The 17712-nt window shown below is 48.3% G+C and overlaps 1 protein-coding gene and 1 long non-coding RNA gene across 3 annotated transcripts in view; both read right to left on the reverse strand.

Annotated features, from left to right (window-relative positions):
* LOC132335109 (mesothelin-like) overlaps positions 1–17712 on the reverse strand; it is a 32424-nt gene that overhangs the window by 4456 nt on the left and 10256 nt on the right. Inside the window, exons 9-25 of one of the 2 annotated variants that reach the window (XM_059861263.1) lie at positions 15735–15826; positions 15170–15285; positions 14173–14294; positions 12733–12883; positions 11616–11831; positions 10112–10282; positions 9553–9699; positions 9375–9424; positions 8745–8865; positions 8286–8371; positions 7550–7673; positions 6600–6790; positions 5349–5439; positions 4428–4539; positions 2873–3078; positions 2043–2189; positions 696–829 (exon numbers count right to left, since the gene is read on the reverse strand). In XM_059861263.1, the coding sequence (XP_059717246.1) occupies positions 696–829; positions 2043–2189; positions 2873–3078; positions 4428–4539; positions 5349–5439; positions 6600–6790; positions 7550–7673; positions 8286–8371; positions 8745–8865; positions 9375–9424; positions 9553–9699; positions 10112–10282; positions 11616–11831; positions 12733–12883; positions 14173–14294; positions 15170–15285; positions 15735–15826 (2277 nt within the window). The remainder of the gene's footprint in view (positions 1–695; positions 830–2042; positions 2190–2872; positions 3079–4427; positions 4540–5348; positions 5440–6599; positions 6791–7549; positions 7674–8285; positions 8372–8744; positions 8866–9374; positions 9425–9552; positions 9700–10111; positions 10283–11615; positions 11832–12732; positions 12884–14172; positions 14295–15169; positions 15286–15734; positions 15827–17712) is intronic. The other variant, XM_059861264.1, reaches the window with a different exon arrangement.
* Positions 16189–17572, reverse strand: LOC132335112 (uncharacterized). Its single transcript, XR_009488592.1, has 2 exons — positions 16726–17572; positions 16189–16361 (listed from the first exon to the last, which is right to left on the reverse strand). It is a non-coding gene; the product is annotated as an uncharacterized LOC132335112 (long non-coding RNA).

Consider the following 17712-nt stretch of genomic DNA (forward strand, 5'->3'; position numbering starts at 1 on the left):
ACTTGATGGTTTAGTGGTGACCACGGTGCTGGGAGATGATCTGAGAGGCCTTTCCCAACCTTAAGGGCTCAGTAATTCTATGAAATTCAATTTAATTAACACTTCTGCAGATGAAAAGAGGCACAGAGGCAGATTTGCAGCCTGCTGGGCTGAAAGAAAAAGAGTTGAATTGGAAATCTGAGCCCTGCCTGGCAGGGCCTAAGGTGCTTCCTAAATTCCCTTTCCCTGAGAGCAGAAAAAGGAAAAGGATGTGTGGTATTCAAATTTTTTGGAAAAATCCCTTCACTCAGGATTTCTTCTGGGAAGCTGAGAAGCCTCAGAGAAAAAGGAAAACAATAATTATCTGATTTGCTTCTGTTGTGTTTTGCTCTTCTGGAGGAGATTGTTTCATTGGTTTCACGTGAGTTGTTTTGACGCAGTGGTTAATCAAGGCCAAGCTGTGTCAGGGCTCTGGAAAGAGTCAGGAGTTTTCATTATTACCTTTTTAACCTTCTGTAATTGTCCTTGTTGCATCCTTTAGTTCAGTTTAGCAGAGCATTCTTTAATATAACATAGTACATTAAAATAACCAATCATCCTTCTGAGAACACGGAGTCAGGCTCATCATTCCTTCCCACCACGGGGCACCCCACAATCCCAGTCAGGATGGGAAAGGGCTCTTGGAAGAAGCCCAGGACACCCCAGCTTGGACTCACTTGAGGCTGGGGGGGTCGATGGCCTTCAGCTGGGTGGCATTCAGCAGGCACACGTAGGTGGTGCCAATGGCATCCAGGGCCGTGGCATTCAGGGCATTGCCCAGCTCCAGGTAGCGTTTGATTGCTGCTGAGGCCTGGAAACACAATTAATTGGATTAATTTAATGGCATCAGGAGCTGTGGCTTCATCCCCGAAAGAAACGCAGTATTTTATAATTACAAAAATAAAATGGAACCATTTCAGACCTGTTCGTGTTGCTATGAGTTGTGTGTTAGAGATAGAAGTACTTGGGTTTTATCTAGAATAGTTATTTTTTATTTTACACCCTTTTAATATTATTTTATTATTTTTAATTTAATTTTATTTTTATTAATTTTTTAAAACTATCTTTATTGTATACCAACTTTTATATGGTATTAGAAGGTATTGTGTTTGAATTTAACTGGTTAGTAATCTAGTGAAACTTAGTTCATTGGTTGGTAAGGGTTATTGCTTATAAAACAGTAAAGGCTATATATTTATATATATTCTATATAATTTTATACATGTTAACATTTTATAGATATGCTTATATATTTATTTAATTGATTAGTAATCCAGTGAAACTTAGTTCATTGGTGGCTAGGGGTTATTCATTATTAAACAATATAAGTTATATATTTACACACATGTAATATATTTATATATTTTATATGCCTATTAAACATTTTATGAATATGCTTATTTATTTAATTGATTAATAATCTAGTGAAACTTAGCTAATTGGTTGTAGGGGTTACTGATTATTAAACAATATATCTTATATATTTATATATATGTAATACATTTATATATTTTATATATTTTATAGATATGCTTATAAATTTATTTAATTGACTAGTAATCCAGTGAAATCTAGTAATCTAGCTCATTGGTTGGTAAGGGTTATTCCTTATTAAACAATATATGCTATATATTTATATATATGTAATATATTTATGTATTTTATATGTTTATTAAAAATTATAGATACATTTATATATTTTTAAATGGAGTTTTATGGGCTAGACTTCTTGTTTTTATAGGTGGGAGTGCTCCTTTTACAAGAATAGATTGTAACAACCTATTCTTGTAAAAGAAACACTCACACAACTATAAAAAGAAGAAGTTGGGATAACTGATTTTTATTCTTATGTTTGTTTTATTTTTTTTTTTAATGGGAATTTAATAGGTTAGTTTAGAACACAAACCCTGATTTTATAAGGCCTTTCTTTTCTAAAGTTTCTGTTCCCTGGGCCCCCCAAAATCTGGCAGCAGCGCTGCTCCAGGCACGTCAGACCCGAAGCAGGAGGGCGAGGCCAGCCCTACCAGGGAGTCCGGGGGCCGAGTTCCCAGGAACGCAGCCAGCGTGGCAGCCGAGCTCATCCTCCAGCTGGAGATCTCCTCGGGGCTGAGCCAGGGCAGGAGGGGGCCCATCTCAGAGAGCACACTGTCGGGATAACCATCGGGATACCTCTGTGGAGACACCGCGGGAGGGGCTCAGGGCGGGCTCAGCGAGCTGGGGGAGGTGGAGTGATTTTGGAGCTGTTTGCATCTCTCTGAGAATCAGGGCTGGAGGGAGGATGGAGCCATGTTCCTCTCAGAGATGCCCTTGAAAGGCTGAGGGCCAACAGGCCAGGAAAACTCTGATTAGACAGAGAAATGAGAGATAAGAAATAAATATTTTCCCAGTAGAGGTGGCAAACCCTGGGAGAGGAGCTGAGAGACAGTGGAGTCACATCCTTGGAGACCCTAAATCCACCAGGACAATGCCCTGAAAGATTCCATCAGTGAAAATTTGTCACACCCTTGGAGATCCCAAATTCCCCAGGATAAAGCCCTGAGTGATTCCATCAGTGGAAATTTGAGTCATACCCTTGGAGATCCTAAATCCACCAGGACAATGCCCTGAACAATCCCATCAGTGGAAATTTGTCACATCCTTGGAGATCCCAAATTCCCCAGGATAAAGCCCTGAGTGATCCCATCAGTGGAAATTTGAGTCATACTCTTGGAGATCCCAAATTCCCCAGGATAAAGCCCTGAGTGATTCCATCAGTGAAAATTTGAGTTACATCCTTGGAGACCCTAAATCCACCAGGACAAGGCCCTGAGTGATTCCATCAATGGAAATTTGGCCATCTTTGGGCTGGAATTACCTCGTGCAGGTAGTCCTTCAGCACAGCCAGCTGGGGGTTGCTGAAGGGGTAGTTGAGGACCTCAGACAGGTGACTTTCCAGGTAGAGCTGATTTTCCGCGGAGATGTTCCGGAGGCAGGCACGGAGCTGCTCGGGGGTGTAGTAGACATTCATCAGCTCATCATTCATCATTGTCTCTGTTATCTCCAGCTCAGCTGGGCAACCTGCTGAAGCCATGGCAAACACAGGGTTAAATTAAATCCTTCCACTCCAAGCTTTGGATCCCAGAATCATTTTAGTTGGAAAAATCTCCAAGGGTGATCTGTGCTCATCCCCACTTTGTCACCAGCACTGAGCTCCTTGGACACCTCCAGGGATGGGGACTCCAAACCTCCCTGGGAGCCTCTCCCAAGGCCTGAGGAGCTCCAGGGTGAGCCCTGCTCCCTGGGGGAATGTTCTGGGTCAGGGTGAGCCCTGCTCCCAGGGGGAATGTTCTGGGTCAGGGTGAGCCCTGCTCCCAGGGGGAATGGCCAGGGTGAGCCCTGCTCCCTGGGGGAATGGCCAGGGTGAGCCCTGCTCCCTGGGGGAATGTCCTGGGTCAGGGCAGCTCCCAGGGGGAATGTCCTGGGTCAGGGCAGCCCCCAGGGGGAATGTCCTGGGTCAGGGCAGCTCCCAGGGGGAATGTCCTGGGTCAGGGCAGCCCCCAGGGGGAATGTCCTGGGTCAGGGCAGCTCCCAGGGGGAATGTCCTGGGTCAGGGCAGCTCCCAGGGGGAATGTCCTGGGTCAGGGCAGCCCCCAGGGGGAATGTTCTGGGTCAGGGCAGCCCCCAGGGGGAATATCCTGGGTCAGGGCAGCTCCCAGGGGGAATGTCCTGGGTCAGGGCAGCCCCCAGGGGGAATGTCCTGGGTCAGGGCAGCCCCCAGGGGGAATGTTCTGGGTCAGGGCAGCCCCCAGGGGGAATGTCCTGGGTCAACCCTGCTCCCAGGGGGAATGTCCTGGGTCAACCCTGCTCCCAGGGGGAATGTCCTGGGTCAACCCTGCTCCCAGGGGGAATGTCCTGGGTCAGGGCAGCCCCCAGGGGGAATGGTCAGGGTCAGGGCAGCCCCCAGGGGGAATGTTCTGGGTCAGGGCAGCTCCCAGGGGGAATGTTCTGGGTCAGGGCAGCCCCCAGGGGGAATGTTCTGGGTCAGGGCAGCCCCCAGGGGGAATGTCCTGGGTCAGGGCAGCTCCCAGTGGGAATGTTCTGGGTCAGGGCAGCTCCCAGGGGGAATGTTCTGGGTCAGGGCAGCTCCCAGGGGGAATGTCCTGGGTCAGGGCAGCTCCCAGGGGGAATGTCCTGGGTCAGAGCAGCTCCCAAGGGGAATGTCCTGGGTCAGAGCAGCTCCCAGTGGGAATGTTCTGGGTCAGGGCAGCTCCCAGGGGGAATGTCCTGGGTCAGGGCAGCTCCCAGGGGGAATGTCCTGGGTCAGGGCAGCTCCCAGGGGGAATGTCCTGGGTCAGGGCAGCTCCCAGGGGGAATGTCCTGGGTCAGGGCAGCTCCCAGGGGGAATGTTCTGGGTCAGGGCAGCCCCATACCCTCCGCTCGCTTGTGCCGGCGGGGCAGGAGCTCCCCCACAACGGTGGCCAGCTCCTCCCTGGACAGGTGGGAGTCCCAAGCAAAGTTCCTCAGCCAGGTGGTCAAAGCTTTCTGCAAGGAAAAGGATCATCAGAAGGATTTGGGAATGCTGGGTGTGCCTCCAGCACAGCCCCTGCTCCTCACACTCCGGGCTCTGAGCTTGGAGATCCTGAACCAGAAGCAATTCCTAAAATGTTTGATCTCTCCCTTTCCCCCAACCCACCAGTGACTGGAGCTCCTCAAAAACCCTGGGAGTCATTTCTGCTCTCCCCAAGTGACAGGAAAGGGCTGGCAGTGACCTGGATTTGCAGCTCCAGCCTGTCAGCTTTGATGCCTTCAGTTTGAGCTCTCCCACTTCCCAGATTCTTGGGAATTCCCTGGATTGGGACATAACTCTGAACTCCATGTAAAGTGTCAGCAAGTTCTCCTCACAGCTCAGGCACACAGAACAATCCTTTTCCAGCCCCAGAACCAAGGACACCGCTGAGCTCCAGGCCCAAAAAGTGCAAACAGCAGGGAATGGAGGAGAGCAGTCTGGGAGGGTGGGACTGCAGAACCTGAGCTGGAACTGGACAATGAACCCCAATAGGGAAATGGACTAAAACTGATCAAAGTGTGACAACTCCTGAGCCATTGTCCATCCTGGGTGTAGCCACAGCCAGGCCCTTGCACTGCCCCAGGTGTATCCTTTGGGGCCTTCTAATAAATCCGTATTTTATCCTTTAACTCTGCCCAGCCTCTGCTCCCGGCCCCAGCCCCACAAACCCTCCCCTCCCACAGCCCATCCCTCTGGCCCCAAAAAGGAAGAGCTGCTGGAAGCAGGCTGGCTCTGCAGACCCCAGCCCCGCTCCCAGCAGGGCTCCCCAGGGTCCCCAGCCCACCTTGGGGATCTGCTGCAGGATGCTGGGACCCAGCACGGGGAGGAACCTGCTCAGCTCGCTCAGGGTGAAGGCTGACCAGGCTGCAGGGGGCCTGCAGACAAAAATATATTGCACAAAAGTAAAACCTTACAAAAGAACAGCCTATAAACATAATTTGAACCTTACTACTCTAACTAAGCTATTGCATTCCCATAGGAAAAGAATTATAAAAATAAAAATCAATTTACATAACAATCTATTCTTGTAAGAAAACAGTTTGCACCTATAAAAAAAAGAAGTCTGTCCCATAAAAATCCATAAAGGAAAAATATCAACTGTCTAGAATGAGAAAAGTTTCATAAACTTATACACTAACCATTACCAGGCAATCAACTGAGTTTCAATAATTTACTAACCTGTTAAATTCAAACACAGCACCTTCTAACATCACATAAAAATGAGCTATATTTACATACAGTAAAAATTCAGCTATTCTACACAAAACCCAAGTGTCTCATCTGTCTCATTTCTATCCCTAATGCAAGCTACAATGAAAACGAGCAGGTGTCAGCTCTCAAGGAAGAACAAAAGCGAAAAAACCACCTTTGAATTCCTCAGGATTACATCCTTGTCACATGTGACGTTAAGAAAACACAAGGTTCAAACCCTAAAACACCTCAGCCACTTCCTGTTGCACAAAATGTCATTGCAGCAGAGCAGAAGCTGCCAGGGACATCAGTCAGGGCAGCTGGGTGGGAAAATGGCCTTGAACAAACACGTTATTTTCTTAAGGCTCTTTCTGGAACCCAAAGAATTTCTGTGGCTTGCTGTGGCCCAGTTCAGTGCCAAGATCTTGGGGCAACTGGAAGGAAAATATTTTGCTTCCCTGTGTGTTAGAACAGGGATTTATCAAACATCTCTCACTGGACAGGCAGAATGTCACCTGAAGTCTGTGCCTGACAAACAGCTTGACCTCACCTGTCATCACCAGGCCAGGCAGAGAAGTTTGATTAAAGAAAAATTAATTTTGCAGACGGGAGGAAAAGCTTTTATAACCAGCAAGAGAGACACAGAGGTGACCACATTTTCCAGGAGAATTTCACCCAGGCCTTTCAGCTGAAAGAATTTCATCCAAACAACATAAAAGACCCAGTGCAAAGCTCAAAAAGAAGTTTTTTGGGTTTTTGATCAGGCTGCTTGGCTGGAGTTCACCCAGGCCTGAACAGGACCGTGGGTTTGATTCAGGGAAGAGTCCAGGAGGAAAAGCCATACCCAAAGGTGGTGTTGCCACTGCTGAGGACGTCCCTGATGGCCTCTTCTTGCTCAGGCAGGAAAGATCCACACTGGCTCAAATCCTTCAGCAAGCTGCCCCCAGAACTCCTGATGTACTCCTGACCCAGCTCACACACCAGCCAGCCCAGGATCTCAGCGCTTCCCTTACTTATCTGTGTGCCAGAAATTCCCTGGAATAAAGGCAGAGGCATTAACTGGGATGGAGCATCCCAGGATCCCAATCCCTGCAGGACCCCAATTCCTGCAGGATTTCAAGCCCTGCAGGATCCCCATCCTTGCAGGACCCCAATCAAGCCCTGCAGGATACCAATCAATCCTTTCAGGATCCCAATCAAGCCCTGAAGGTCCCCAAGCTCTGCAGGATCCCAGTCAAGCCCTGCAGGACCCCAATTCCTGCAGGACCCCAATCAAGCCCTGCAGGACCCCAAGCCTTGCAGGACCCCAATTCCTGCAGGATTTCAAGCTCTGCAGGATCCCCATCCTTGCAGGATCCCAATCAAGCCCTGCAGGATTCCAATCAATGCTTTCAGGGTCCCAATCAAGCCCTGAAGGTCCCCAAGCTCTGCAGGATCCCAGTCAAGTCCTGCAGGACCCCAATCAAGCCCTGCAGGATCCCAATTCTTGCAGGATCCTAATCAAGCCCTGGAGGACCCCAAGCCTTGCAGGACCCCCAGTCAAGCCCTGCAGGACCCCAATTCCTGCAGGATTTCAAGCCCTGCAAGATCTCAATTCCTGCAGGATCCCAATCAAGCCCTGCAGGATCCCAATCAATCCTTTCAGGATCCCAATCAAGCCCTGTAGGACCCCAAGCCTTGCAGGACCCCAATCCCTGCAGGATTTCAAGCCCTGCAAGATCTCAATTCCTGCAGGACCCCAATAAGCCCTGCAGGACCCCAATTCCTGCAGGACCCCCGTCCCTCTCCCCATACCAGGCACTCCAGAGCCTCCAGGAGCAGCTGCTGCCTCTGAGGGGCCTCTCTGGGCAGAACATCCTCGTTTGCCTTCCCAACGTTGGTGAAGAACTGGCTGCAGTTCCCTGCATAGTCTGAGGGGCTGGAAGGACAAACTCTGTGAATTTTAGGGAATGAGGTCGAGCTCAGGGCACCCCATGTCTGATAAAACATCTCCCACACCTGCACACTGAACTCCAGGAGTTGTTCTTCCCCAGTTTTCTTCTATGCCATTAAATCCTTCCAAAATTCCCTGGATTTAAAAAAATGGCTCTTTAAAAATCGGTTTTCACCTGAAGGAATCTATTGTGTGAGACTCAGCTCAAAACTGCTCAAGGTTTGGGGACAGAGCCACAGCAGGAAGGTGCTGGAACAGGGGAATTCTCTTTTTTCCCTGTTTTCTCTGGTGGTGTAAGGGAAAAGCACATTCAGAGACCTGGGAATGCTAAACTTGGCCTTGGCCCCTGCTTGGGATGGGGCAGCCTCAGCCTCTCTGGGGAACCTGGGCCTCCCCTCCCTGACAAGGAAGGATTTATTCCAATATCTCATGCACATCTACCCTCCTCCAGCTTTCTGCAATCCCATTTTTCATTCCCCAGGAAGAGGCCTAAACAACTCTGAAACAGAAATCAAATTAGTCAGCCTGGTTATAAACCAATTTTTATTTTCCCCATGTTGCTCTAAGGCAAGATGATGGGAACCACAGCAGAGTTACCTTAAAAAGAGCAGCAGGTCTTGGGGATAAGTGTCCCAGTCCTGGGGAATCCCCTGCAGAGTCACCATCCTCAGCAAGCAGCTCAGCTGGAAGGAACCAGAGATGGATCCAGGAGAGAAACCACCACAGAACACAAGGAAAAGATAAAATAATGGAAAGATTTTATGCAGCTCTGAAGAAAGGGGGAAAAAAAAGAGGGAAAAAATAAAAGATGGAAATCAAAGGGTTTGGACTTCTCTCTTCTGGGAAACTCAGAGCTGTGGGAGGGACACAGGAAGGGACCACCCTGACACCCCAACCACCCCCTGTCCCTGGGTCACCCTCTGGGGGGAGAACCCGTCCCTAAAACCCATCCTCACCCCCTGACACCCCTGCTGCAGCCCCCGAGCTCCAGGGGCTGCTCTGGCTGGACAATTTCCTTCAGTACCTGCACCAAACCCTTGGGAATGGGGGCATTACCTGGTCCTGGCCCAGCCTGACCTTCTTCTTCCTCATGACTCTGGCCAGCTCCTGGACCCTTTCTGCCCCCACAGCGCTGGCAGCTGCACAGGTGAAGCCCTGGAGCACAGACTGGGAGAGCCTGGGAATTCCCAGCAGGAAAATCAGAAGGGAAAACTCTTCAGGGAGGTGCATTCAGAGCAGGACCCTGCTCACCCCGCTGGTTTTCCCAGATATAAATCTCTGCTTCCACAATTTTCATCTCAAATACATCAAAAGACACAGCAGCCCCTCTAAATGAATCCCTGGAACTGCCCCTGGGAGGTTTGGAAAGGCATTCCCTGCCTGGAAAGGCATTCCCTGCCTGGAAAGGCATTCCCTGCCTGGAAAGGCATTCCAGAGGCAATCTGGAGCCAGATTCCAGGTGCAGCCTGAGCCAGCAGCATCATGTTAGAAGGAAAATGTGGTGCCTGGGTGTATCTGGCAGCTGAGCCCTGGTAAATCTCTGTGTTCTGTGTCTGTGTTTGGGCTCCCATTCCGTTTCCCATCTGTCTCCACGGGTTCCAGGGGGTGGGTGTGGATGGAACAGGGAAAGGTGGGAATTGCCAGGAAAACAAACAGAAAGTGGAAGGAGAGGAGGAAAGTCTGTACCTGTTGAAGTCAGGCTCTGCCTTCACCACATCACTGAAAAACATGGCAGCCTGGGGAGCAAAGGTGCCAGAGGTTTTCCAGGGAAAAGGGCTCCATTTCCAGGGGGATTGGGGGAATTCACGGCCCCACAGAGGGCAGGGCTGCCAGGGAGGGGAAGGAGGAGCCCATCCCTCCTCACCTGCTCTCTGCTCCATGGTTTGCTGTTGAGATCCTGCAGGTTTGGCTTCTCTTCCCCAAAGACCAGCAGGGATTTTGGGATGGAGCTGGCCAGAGCACTGGGGATGAGTCTAACCAGCTCAGCAGGGTGGCCAACCCTGGAGGAAACCTTGGAAAAAACCCAAGAGAACAAATCTTGGCAAATCTCACCCAGCTTTAGCCCAAACCATGGCAGGATCAGAACCCCAGAATTGTTTGGGTTGCAACAGACCCCCAGGATCAAGTCCAGCCTTGAATTTCTCTGCTCCATTTCTGTTCTTTCCCTGGGAACATCCACTGGGAAGCAGTTTCTGGGACCACCCCATGAAGCAAATCCCTCCTGGCTTTGTCCCCAAGGGGCTGAGCAGGCCAAGGACAGTGACACAGAGCCAGTGACAGGAGCTGAGTGGCCTGTCCTGCTGCCACCCTGCCTGGCTGTGACCAACCCCCCAGGGAAAGCTGGCAGGAGGCAGCTGGGCCACACCTGGCCCCAGGTAAGCAGTGCCCCCACCCCTGCCCTGGGTGAGACAAAACAAGGTCACCTTTTCCACCAGGATCCTTTTCAGAGCAGAGGGCAGGGTGTCCACGTGCTGGGCAAAGCCTGGCAGCTGGATGGCCTCCAGGACAACCTCTGGGGACAGGCTCCACAGCGTGCTGCTGTTGAGGCCACCCACCAGAGTGCCCAGCTGTGCCAGGCTCTGTCCATCCAGGATCTGCAAGGGAATCCAAGAAAAAATCAGCTTGGAAGAGACCTTTGAGAGCCTGGAGTCCCAGCTGGGCCCAACCCCAGCAATGCCCAGCCCAGAGCTCTGGGTGCTCATGCCTTCAGGTTGAGCTTTTCTATTGCCCAGATTCTGCATTGCTTTCTAACTCTGAACCTCATACAAAGTCTCAGTGAGTTCTCCTCACAGCTCAGGCACACAGAACAATCCTTTTTTGTCAGATCAAGTTCTTTTCTGACTCAGAGATGGGGTAGCTGAGAGGGGTTTTAAAAGCTTTTATTCCATTTCAGTCTCATGTAAAGGGTGAGACCATACAGATGTTATAATTCAGGCCATCACAATCAGAAGTTAATTATTTCTTAATTATCTTATAAGCATTTCTTGGCCTAACAGCTTTTCCTACACCATGCTGTAAATGCCCTAAAGTTAATAATCTAAAATTACCCCTGGTGGGTCCCACCACAATGCATCTTTCACAGTTCTATTTCTCCAAAGAATCCAGTCTGATTTGCCAGGCCATCCTTTGAAACTTGCTTCAAGTTCCATTTCTCTCTCAGCAATGCCTGTTTCTCTAGAAATTCATATTTCTCTACAAGTGTTTCTCAAAAGAAGAATTTCCTGCATTTTCCCAGCCCCAGAACCAAGGACACTGCTGAGCTCCAGGCCCAAAAAGTGCAAACAGCAGGGAATGGAGGAGAGCAGTCTGGGAGGGTGGGACTGCAGAACCTGAGCTGGAACTGGACAATGAACCCCAACATGGAAATGGACCAAAACTGATCAAAGTGTGACAAAAAGTGTGACAACTCCTGACCCATTGTCCATCCTGGGTGTAGCCACAGCCAGGCCCTTGCACTGCCCAAGGTGCATCCACAGAATTCCCAGAATCTTTGGGTTGGGAGAGACCCTCAGGATCATTGAGTCCAACCCAGCCCCAGCACCCCAGCTGAACCCTGGCCCCCAGTGCCACATCCAGGCTTTGTTAAGCACCCCCAGGGATGGGGACTCCACCCCCTCCGCAGGCAGAACATTCCAGAACTTTATCACCTTTCTGTAAAAAACTTCTCCCTAATACCCAACCTAAATTCCCCTTGGTGCAGCTCGAGGCTGTGTGCTCTGCTTCTGCCAGCATCCTTTGAAGTCCTTTCAATAAATCCCAACTTTATTCCTTGAACTCTGTCCAGCCTCTGTTCCCAAGGCATCAACTCCACCTCCAGACATCCCTTGGACACCTCCAGGGATGGGCACTCCCAACCTCCCTGGGCACTCCCAGTGCCTGTAACCCTTCCCAGGAGGAGCCTGCTGGCTGTGAGGAGCTCTGCAGTACCTGGTAGCCAGAGCTGAGCAGTTTGTTGACCACAGCCCTGGCCTGCTCAGCCCTCCAGCCCTGGACCCTGGCCAGGGCAGGCAGAGCTGCCTCCAGGTGCTCCTCAGGGATGTCCTCCTGGATTCTGGACACTGAGAGCCCCAGGGCAGCCTGGCCCAGGGCTGCCAGCACGGCTGGGGAGGAATCATCCAAACTCCTCACCAGGGAGGAAGCCACCTGTGCCACGAGACAGAGCAGAGTCAGAGCTGGATCCCACAGCCTTAAATCCCTGGGGTCTGCCTCAGGTTTGCCTGTGGGTGTGTGGGAGAGGTTTTACAGTGACTTCTGTGGGCCAGAGAGAAGCTTGGTAAGTTTGGTCACCCCTGAAGGAATTTTCTACCAAGGTTGTCGACAGAGAAAGCAAGAAAGAAAGAAGGAGAAAGCAGAGAAAGCTAGAAAAAAGGAAGGAGAAAGCAAGAAAGAAGGAAGAGAAAGAAAGAAGGAGAAGGAAGAGAAAGCAAGAAAGAAGGGAGGAGAAAGCAAGAAAGAAAGAAGGAGAAAGCAAGAAAGAAAGAAGGAGAAAGCAAGAAAGAAAGGAGAAAGAAGAGAAAGCAAGAAAGAAAGGAGGAGAAGGAAGAGAAAGCAAGAAAGAAAGAAGAAATAAGAGAAAGCAAGAAAGAAAGAAGGAGAAAGAAAAAGCAAGAAAGAAGGAGAAGGAAGAGAAATCAAGAAACCAAAAACGATAAATAAGAGAAACAAACAAAGAAAGAAAGGCTAAATAAGAGAAACCAAGAAACAAAAAGGATAAATGAGAGAAAACTGCAACTGTCTGTTCCAATGAGCATTTTCTTTGTCTTTCCTGCCCAATGAGTGCACACTTCTGAGCTCTGTAAGAATGTATAGAATGCATGCACGCTGGAATAAAAACAGTTTGAACCTTCTGGAAATGGAGCATTGCTTTGGATTGTCTCCCTCTCAATGGAGATGGACCATCCCCACCCCTGTGAGGGGATGAAAGCCCAGCCAGACACCACCAGAAAGACACAAGGTGACCCAGAGGAGGGTGACAAGAGGGGACACAGAGCCGGGCCCACCCCCGGCAGGTTCTGTGCAGCAGAGAGGATTCCCAGGTGCTCACCTGCAGCTCCTGCGGTGTCGGGGAGGCTCCGGGCATCCCCCGGCTCCAGGGGCAGCTCCTCCCCAGCCTCTGGGCCACTCCCAGAGCCTCCTCCCTGCTCAGGTTGGCCACTGCCCCGGGGCTCAGGTAACAAACGAGCCTGTCCGGGAGGCTGCGGGACAAAAGGAGGGGCTGGCTCACACAGGGCTCCGGCAGAGCTTCCCTCTCTTCCAGAGGATGCTCTTCTCCAGGCACCTTCCCCCACCATCCCAGCTCTGCTGCTGCCAAAGCTCCAGCTCAGGGAGATGGAAATCCCTGGAGGCACCGCAGGGAAATCATCTCCCAGGAAAGGAGCTGGGGACCTGGCCCCAGAGAGCAAGGGCAGTGGGGTTATTTGAAAATGGAACCTTTAAAGAGAACATGGACAGAACCCTTGGAGAGAACATGGACAGAACCCTTGGAGAGAGAATGGACAGAACCCCTGGAGAGAAAATGGACAGAACCCTTGGAGAGAACATGGACAGAACCCTTGGAGAGAACATGGACAGAACCCTTGGAGAGAGAATGGACAGAACCCCTGGAGAGAAAATGGACAGAACCCCTGGAGAGAAAATGGACAGAACCCTTGGAGAGAACATGGACAGAACCCTTGGAGAGAACATGGACAGAACCCTTGGAGAGAGAACATGGACAGAACCCCTGGAGAGAGAACATGGACAGAACCCCTGGAGAGAGAACATGGACAGAACCCTTGGAGAGAAAAATGGACAGAACCCCTGGAAAGAAAAATGGACAGAACCCCTGGAGAGAAAATGGACAGAACCCCTGGAGAGAAAATGGACAGAACCCTTAGAGAGAACATGGACAGAAGCCCTGGAGAGAGAACATGGACAGAACCCCTGGAGAGAAAATGGACAGAACCCCTGGAGAGAGAACATGGCCAGAACCCTTGGAGAGAGAACATGGACAGAACCCCTGGAGAGAGAACATGGACAGAACCCTTGGAGAGAGAACATGGACAGAACCCCTGGAGAGGAGATGGACAGAACACTTGGAGAGAAAAATGGACAGAACCCCCGGAGAGAAAAATGGACAGAACCCTTGGAGAGAAAATTAGGAGAACCTTTAAAGAAAAAAAATTAACAGAACCTTTAAAGAAAAATATTGATAGAACCTTTCAAGAAAAAAGTAATAGAACCTTTAAAAAGAAAATTACAGGACCTTTAAAGAGAAAATGAATGGAACCCTTAAAGAGAAAATGAATGGAACCCTTAAAGAGAAAAAAAATTGGAACATTTAAAGAGGAAATGAATGGAACATTTAAAGAGGAAATTAATGGAACATTTCAAGAGGAAATGAAAGGAACCTTTCAAGAGGAAATGAAAGGAACCTTTCCAGAGGAAATGAATTAACAGTGCCACGCTGAGCCGTGCCAGGAGAGCAGAGCCCCCAGATCCGTACCTGGCCAGTGGAAGGGCAGGAGCAGAGGTCAGGAGCTGGGTGTAGTACAGGGCAGTCTCCCTGAGCAAGGTGAGGTTCCCAACCAGCTCCATATTCACCGGGTCCCTGGCGAATTTTTGAAGCTGAAGGTGAAAAAAAATTAAAAGGGAAAAAGGCTCAGATGGATCCTTCAATCCTGACAGGGACAGTCTGAACCAACCTCAGGGTTTTTCACCTGGGTTTAAAGTTGTGCTGAGGTTTATTTTGTTTGTTTTCAAGTAAACACTGGGACCTTGATCAGGTTTGGGGCTGCTCCTCTCACTGGCTCTCTGCAGAATTCTCCCTGCAGAATTCCCTTTGTGAATCCAGCTTCTGTGCAAATCCCTCTCATCACATGAAGGGGGCAAAAAGCTGCAGTGGCTGTTCATCCCAAATTAGCCAGAGAAATATTCCTGCTGGCAGGAATTCCGGGGCCAGGTTGGGCAGGGATTGGAGCACCCTGGGCTTGTATTTTCTGGGACCCCCAGCACTGGAAGGAATGATGAATCTGACCCCATGTTCTCAGAAGGGCTGATTTATTATTTTATGATCCTGTATTATATTAAAGAATACTAAACTAAACTATACTAGAGAGTAGAGAAAGGATACAGAGAGAAGGCTAAAAGAAAATAATGAAAACTTGTGACTCTCTCCAGAGCCCTGACACGGCCAGTAAGTCAAAACAATTCACATGAAACCAATGAAACAATGTCCAAACACATTCCAAAGCAGCAAAACACAGCAGAAGCCAATCAGATCATTATTGTTCTCCTTTTTCTCTGAGCCTTCTCAGCTCCCCAGGAGCAGAATCCTGGGCAAGGGGAGGATTTTTCCAGAAAATGTGACGGTGACACCCTGGGACAGTGGGTGAGGCTGGGATGGGATGGGTGACCCTTAAATCCTTCCAACCCCACCATCCTGGGACTCTGATTTTGCTCAGGGCAGGAGTGTGACCCCCCCCCCCAGGGTCCTCACTTACTGTGGCTTCATCCCCAAAGAGCTGCAGGTCCTCCACGGTGGCGTGCTCCAGGAAGGATCCCAGGAAATTCCGGAACCAGGCAGTGGAGTTGGGGCTGAGGCAGCTCTGCCCAGGTCCTGCAGCCAGCCAGGAATGCAGGGACACAGAGCCCGTGGAGCTGCAGCCTGGCCCTGGCTCAGGAGCCACTGGAACTGGGATTTCTCCCTCCTGGGGGAGGCTGCAGCCCAGCAGAGCTCCCTGCTCCCACCCGAATCCAAATTTGTGCTCACACCCCGAATTCCCACAGGGGCAGGGCAGAGGGAATCCCAGCCCTGCCAATATCCCATGCCCAGCCCCTTTCCTCCTCCCTCCTCCTGCTCCAGGAGCTTTCTGCAGGACACTCCTGGCAGCTCAAACCTGCACAGGCAGTGGATTTATAAACATTTATAAAACCCTGGGTTAATAAAGCCTCCAGGCAGGGAAATCATCCCCAAATCCATGACAACATCCCCAGCCTGTTCCCACTGGAGATTCCCAAACTCCTGGGAAGCCTCAGCCCTGGGATGGAGCCCAGGAAATCCTTTACCAGGCTGGGTGAGGAACTGCTTGATCCCAGAGTAGAGATTCCTCTGCTCCTCCACAGAAAGCTGGGAATAGACTCCATCCAGGGCAGCCACTCTGCCAAAGGAAGGAAAACACCTCAGACACTGCTGGGCTCTCACAAAACATGGATTTTCTCAGTCCCATCCTTTTCTCTCAGATTATGCCCTTTTCTGACCCAGGGATGGGGCATCTGAGAGGTGTTTTAAAAACTTTTATTCCATTTCCAGTCCCACGAGAAGGGTGAGGCCATACAGAAGTTATAATTCAGGCCATCACAATCAGAAGCCAGTGTATTGCAATCTCCTAACTCCAAAAAAACAGTGCATTTGTAATCTCCTAATTGTAAAAAAAAACACAGTGTATTGTAATTTCCTAATTCCAAAAAAAACCAGTGTACTGTGGTTTACTAAGTGTAAAAAAGCCAGTGTATTGTGATCTCCTAATTAAAAAAAAAACCCCAGTGCATTTGTAATTTCCTAACTGTAAAAAAGACAGTGTATTGTAATTCCCTAATTCCAAAAAAAGCCAGTGTATTGTAATCTCACAATTCCAAACAAAACCAGTGTATTATAATTTCCTAACTGTAAAAAAGCCAGTGTATTGTAATTTCCTAATTGTAAAAAGCACATTGTATTGTAATCTTCTAATTCAAAAAAACCCCCACTGTATTGTAATCTCCTAATTGTAAAAAAAGCCAGTGTATTGTAATCTCCAAATTCAAAAAAACCCCACTGTATTGTAATCTCCTAATTCCAAAAAAACCCCAGTGTATAGTAATTTCCTAACTGTAAAAAAGCCAGTGTATTGTAATCTCCAAATTCCAAAAAAACCACTGTATTGTAATCTCCAAATTCCAAAAAAACCACTGTATTGTAATCTCCTAATTGTAAAAAAGACAGTGTATTATAATTTCCTAATTGTAAAAAAGACAGTGTATTGTTATCTCCTAATTAAAAAAACCCAACTGTAATTACCTAATTGTAAAAAAACCCAGTGTATTGTAATCTCCTAATTCCAAAAAAGCCAGTGTATTATAATTTCCTAACTGTAAAAAAGCCAGTGTATTGTAATCCCTAAATTGTAAAAAAACCAGTGTATTGTAATCTCCAAATTCCAAATAAACCAGTCTATTGTAATCTCCTAATTCCAAAAAACCCAATGTGTTGTAATCTCCTAATTGTAAAAAAAACAGTGTGTTGTAATCTCCTAATTAAAAAAAAAAAAAACAAACCAGTGTATTGTAATCTCCTAATTTAAAAAACCCAGTGTATTGTAATCTCCTAACTCCAAAACCCCAGTGTATTGTAATCTCCAAATTAAAAAAACCCCAGTGTATTATCATCTCCTAATTCCAAAAAACCAGGGTATTGTAATCTCCAAATTCCAAAAAAAAAAAAAAAAAAAAACAAACCAGTGTATTGTAATCTCCTAATGGTAAAAAAACCAGTGTATTGTAATCTCCTAATTCCAAAATAAACCAGTGTATTGTAATCTCCAAATTCCAAAAACCCAGTGTATTGTAATCTCCTAATTAAAAAAACCCCAGTGTATTGTAATCTCCTAATTCCAAAAACCCAGGGTATTGTAATCTCCAAATTCCAAAAAAAAACCCCAGTGTATTGTAATCTCCAAATTCCAAAGAACCCAGTCTATTGTAATCTCCTAATTCCAAAAAACCCAGTGTGTTGTAATCTCCTAATTCCAAAAAACCCAGTGTGTTGTAATCTCCTAATTCCAAAAAACCCCAGTCTATTGTAATCTCCTAATTCCAAAATAAACCAGTGTTATTGTAATCTCCTAATTGTAAAAAACCCCAGTCTATTGTAATCTCCTAATTAAAAAAAACCCAGTGTATTATAATCTCCTAATTCCAAAACCCCAGTGTGTTGTAATCTCCTAATTCCACCACACCACAAGCATTTCTTGGCCTTTCCATAACTTTCCTAAACCAACATTTTTAA

The sequence above is a fragment of the Haemorhous mexicanus genome, chromosome 17 (genome assembly GCF_027477595.1).
Source record: "Haemorhous mexicanus isolate bHaeMex1 chromosome 17, bHaeMex1.pri, whole genome shotgun sequence".
NCBI classification, from domain to species: domain Eukaryota; kingdom Metazoa; phylum Chordata; class Aves; order Passeriformes; family Fringillidae; genus Haemorhous; species Haemorhous mexicanus.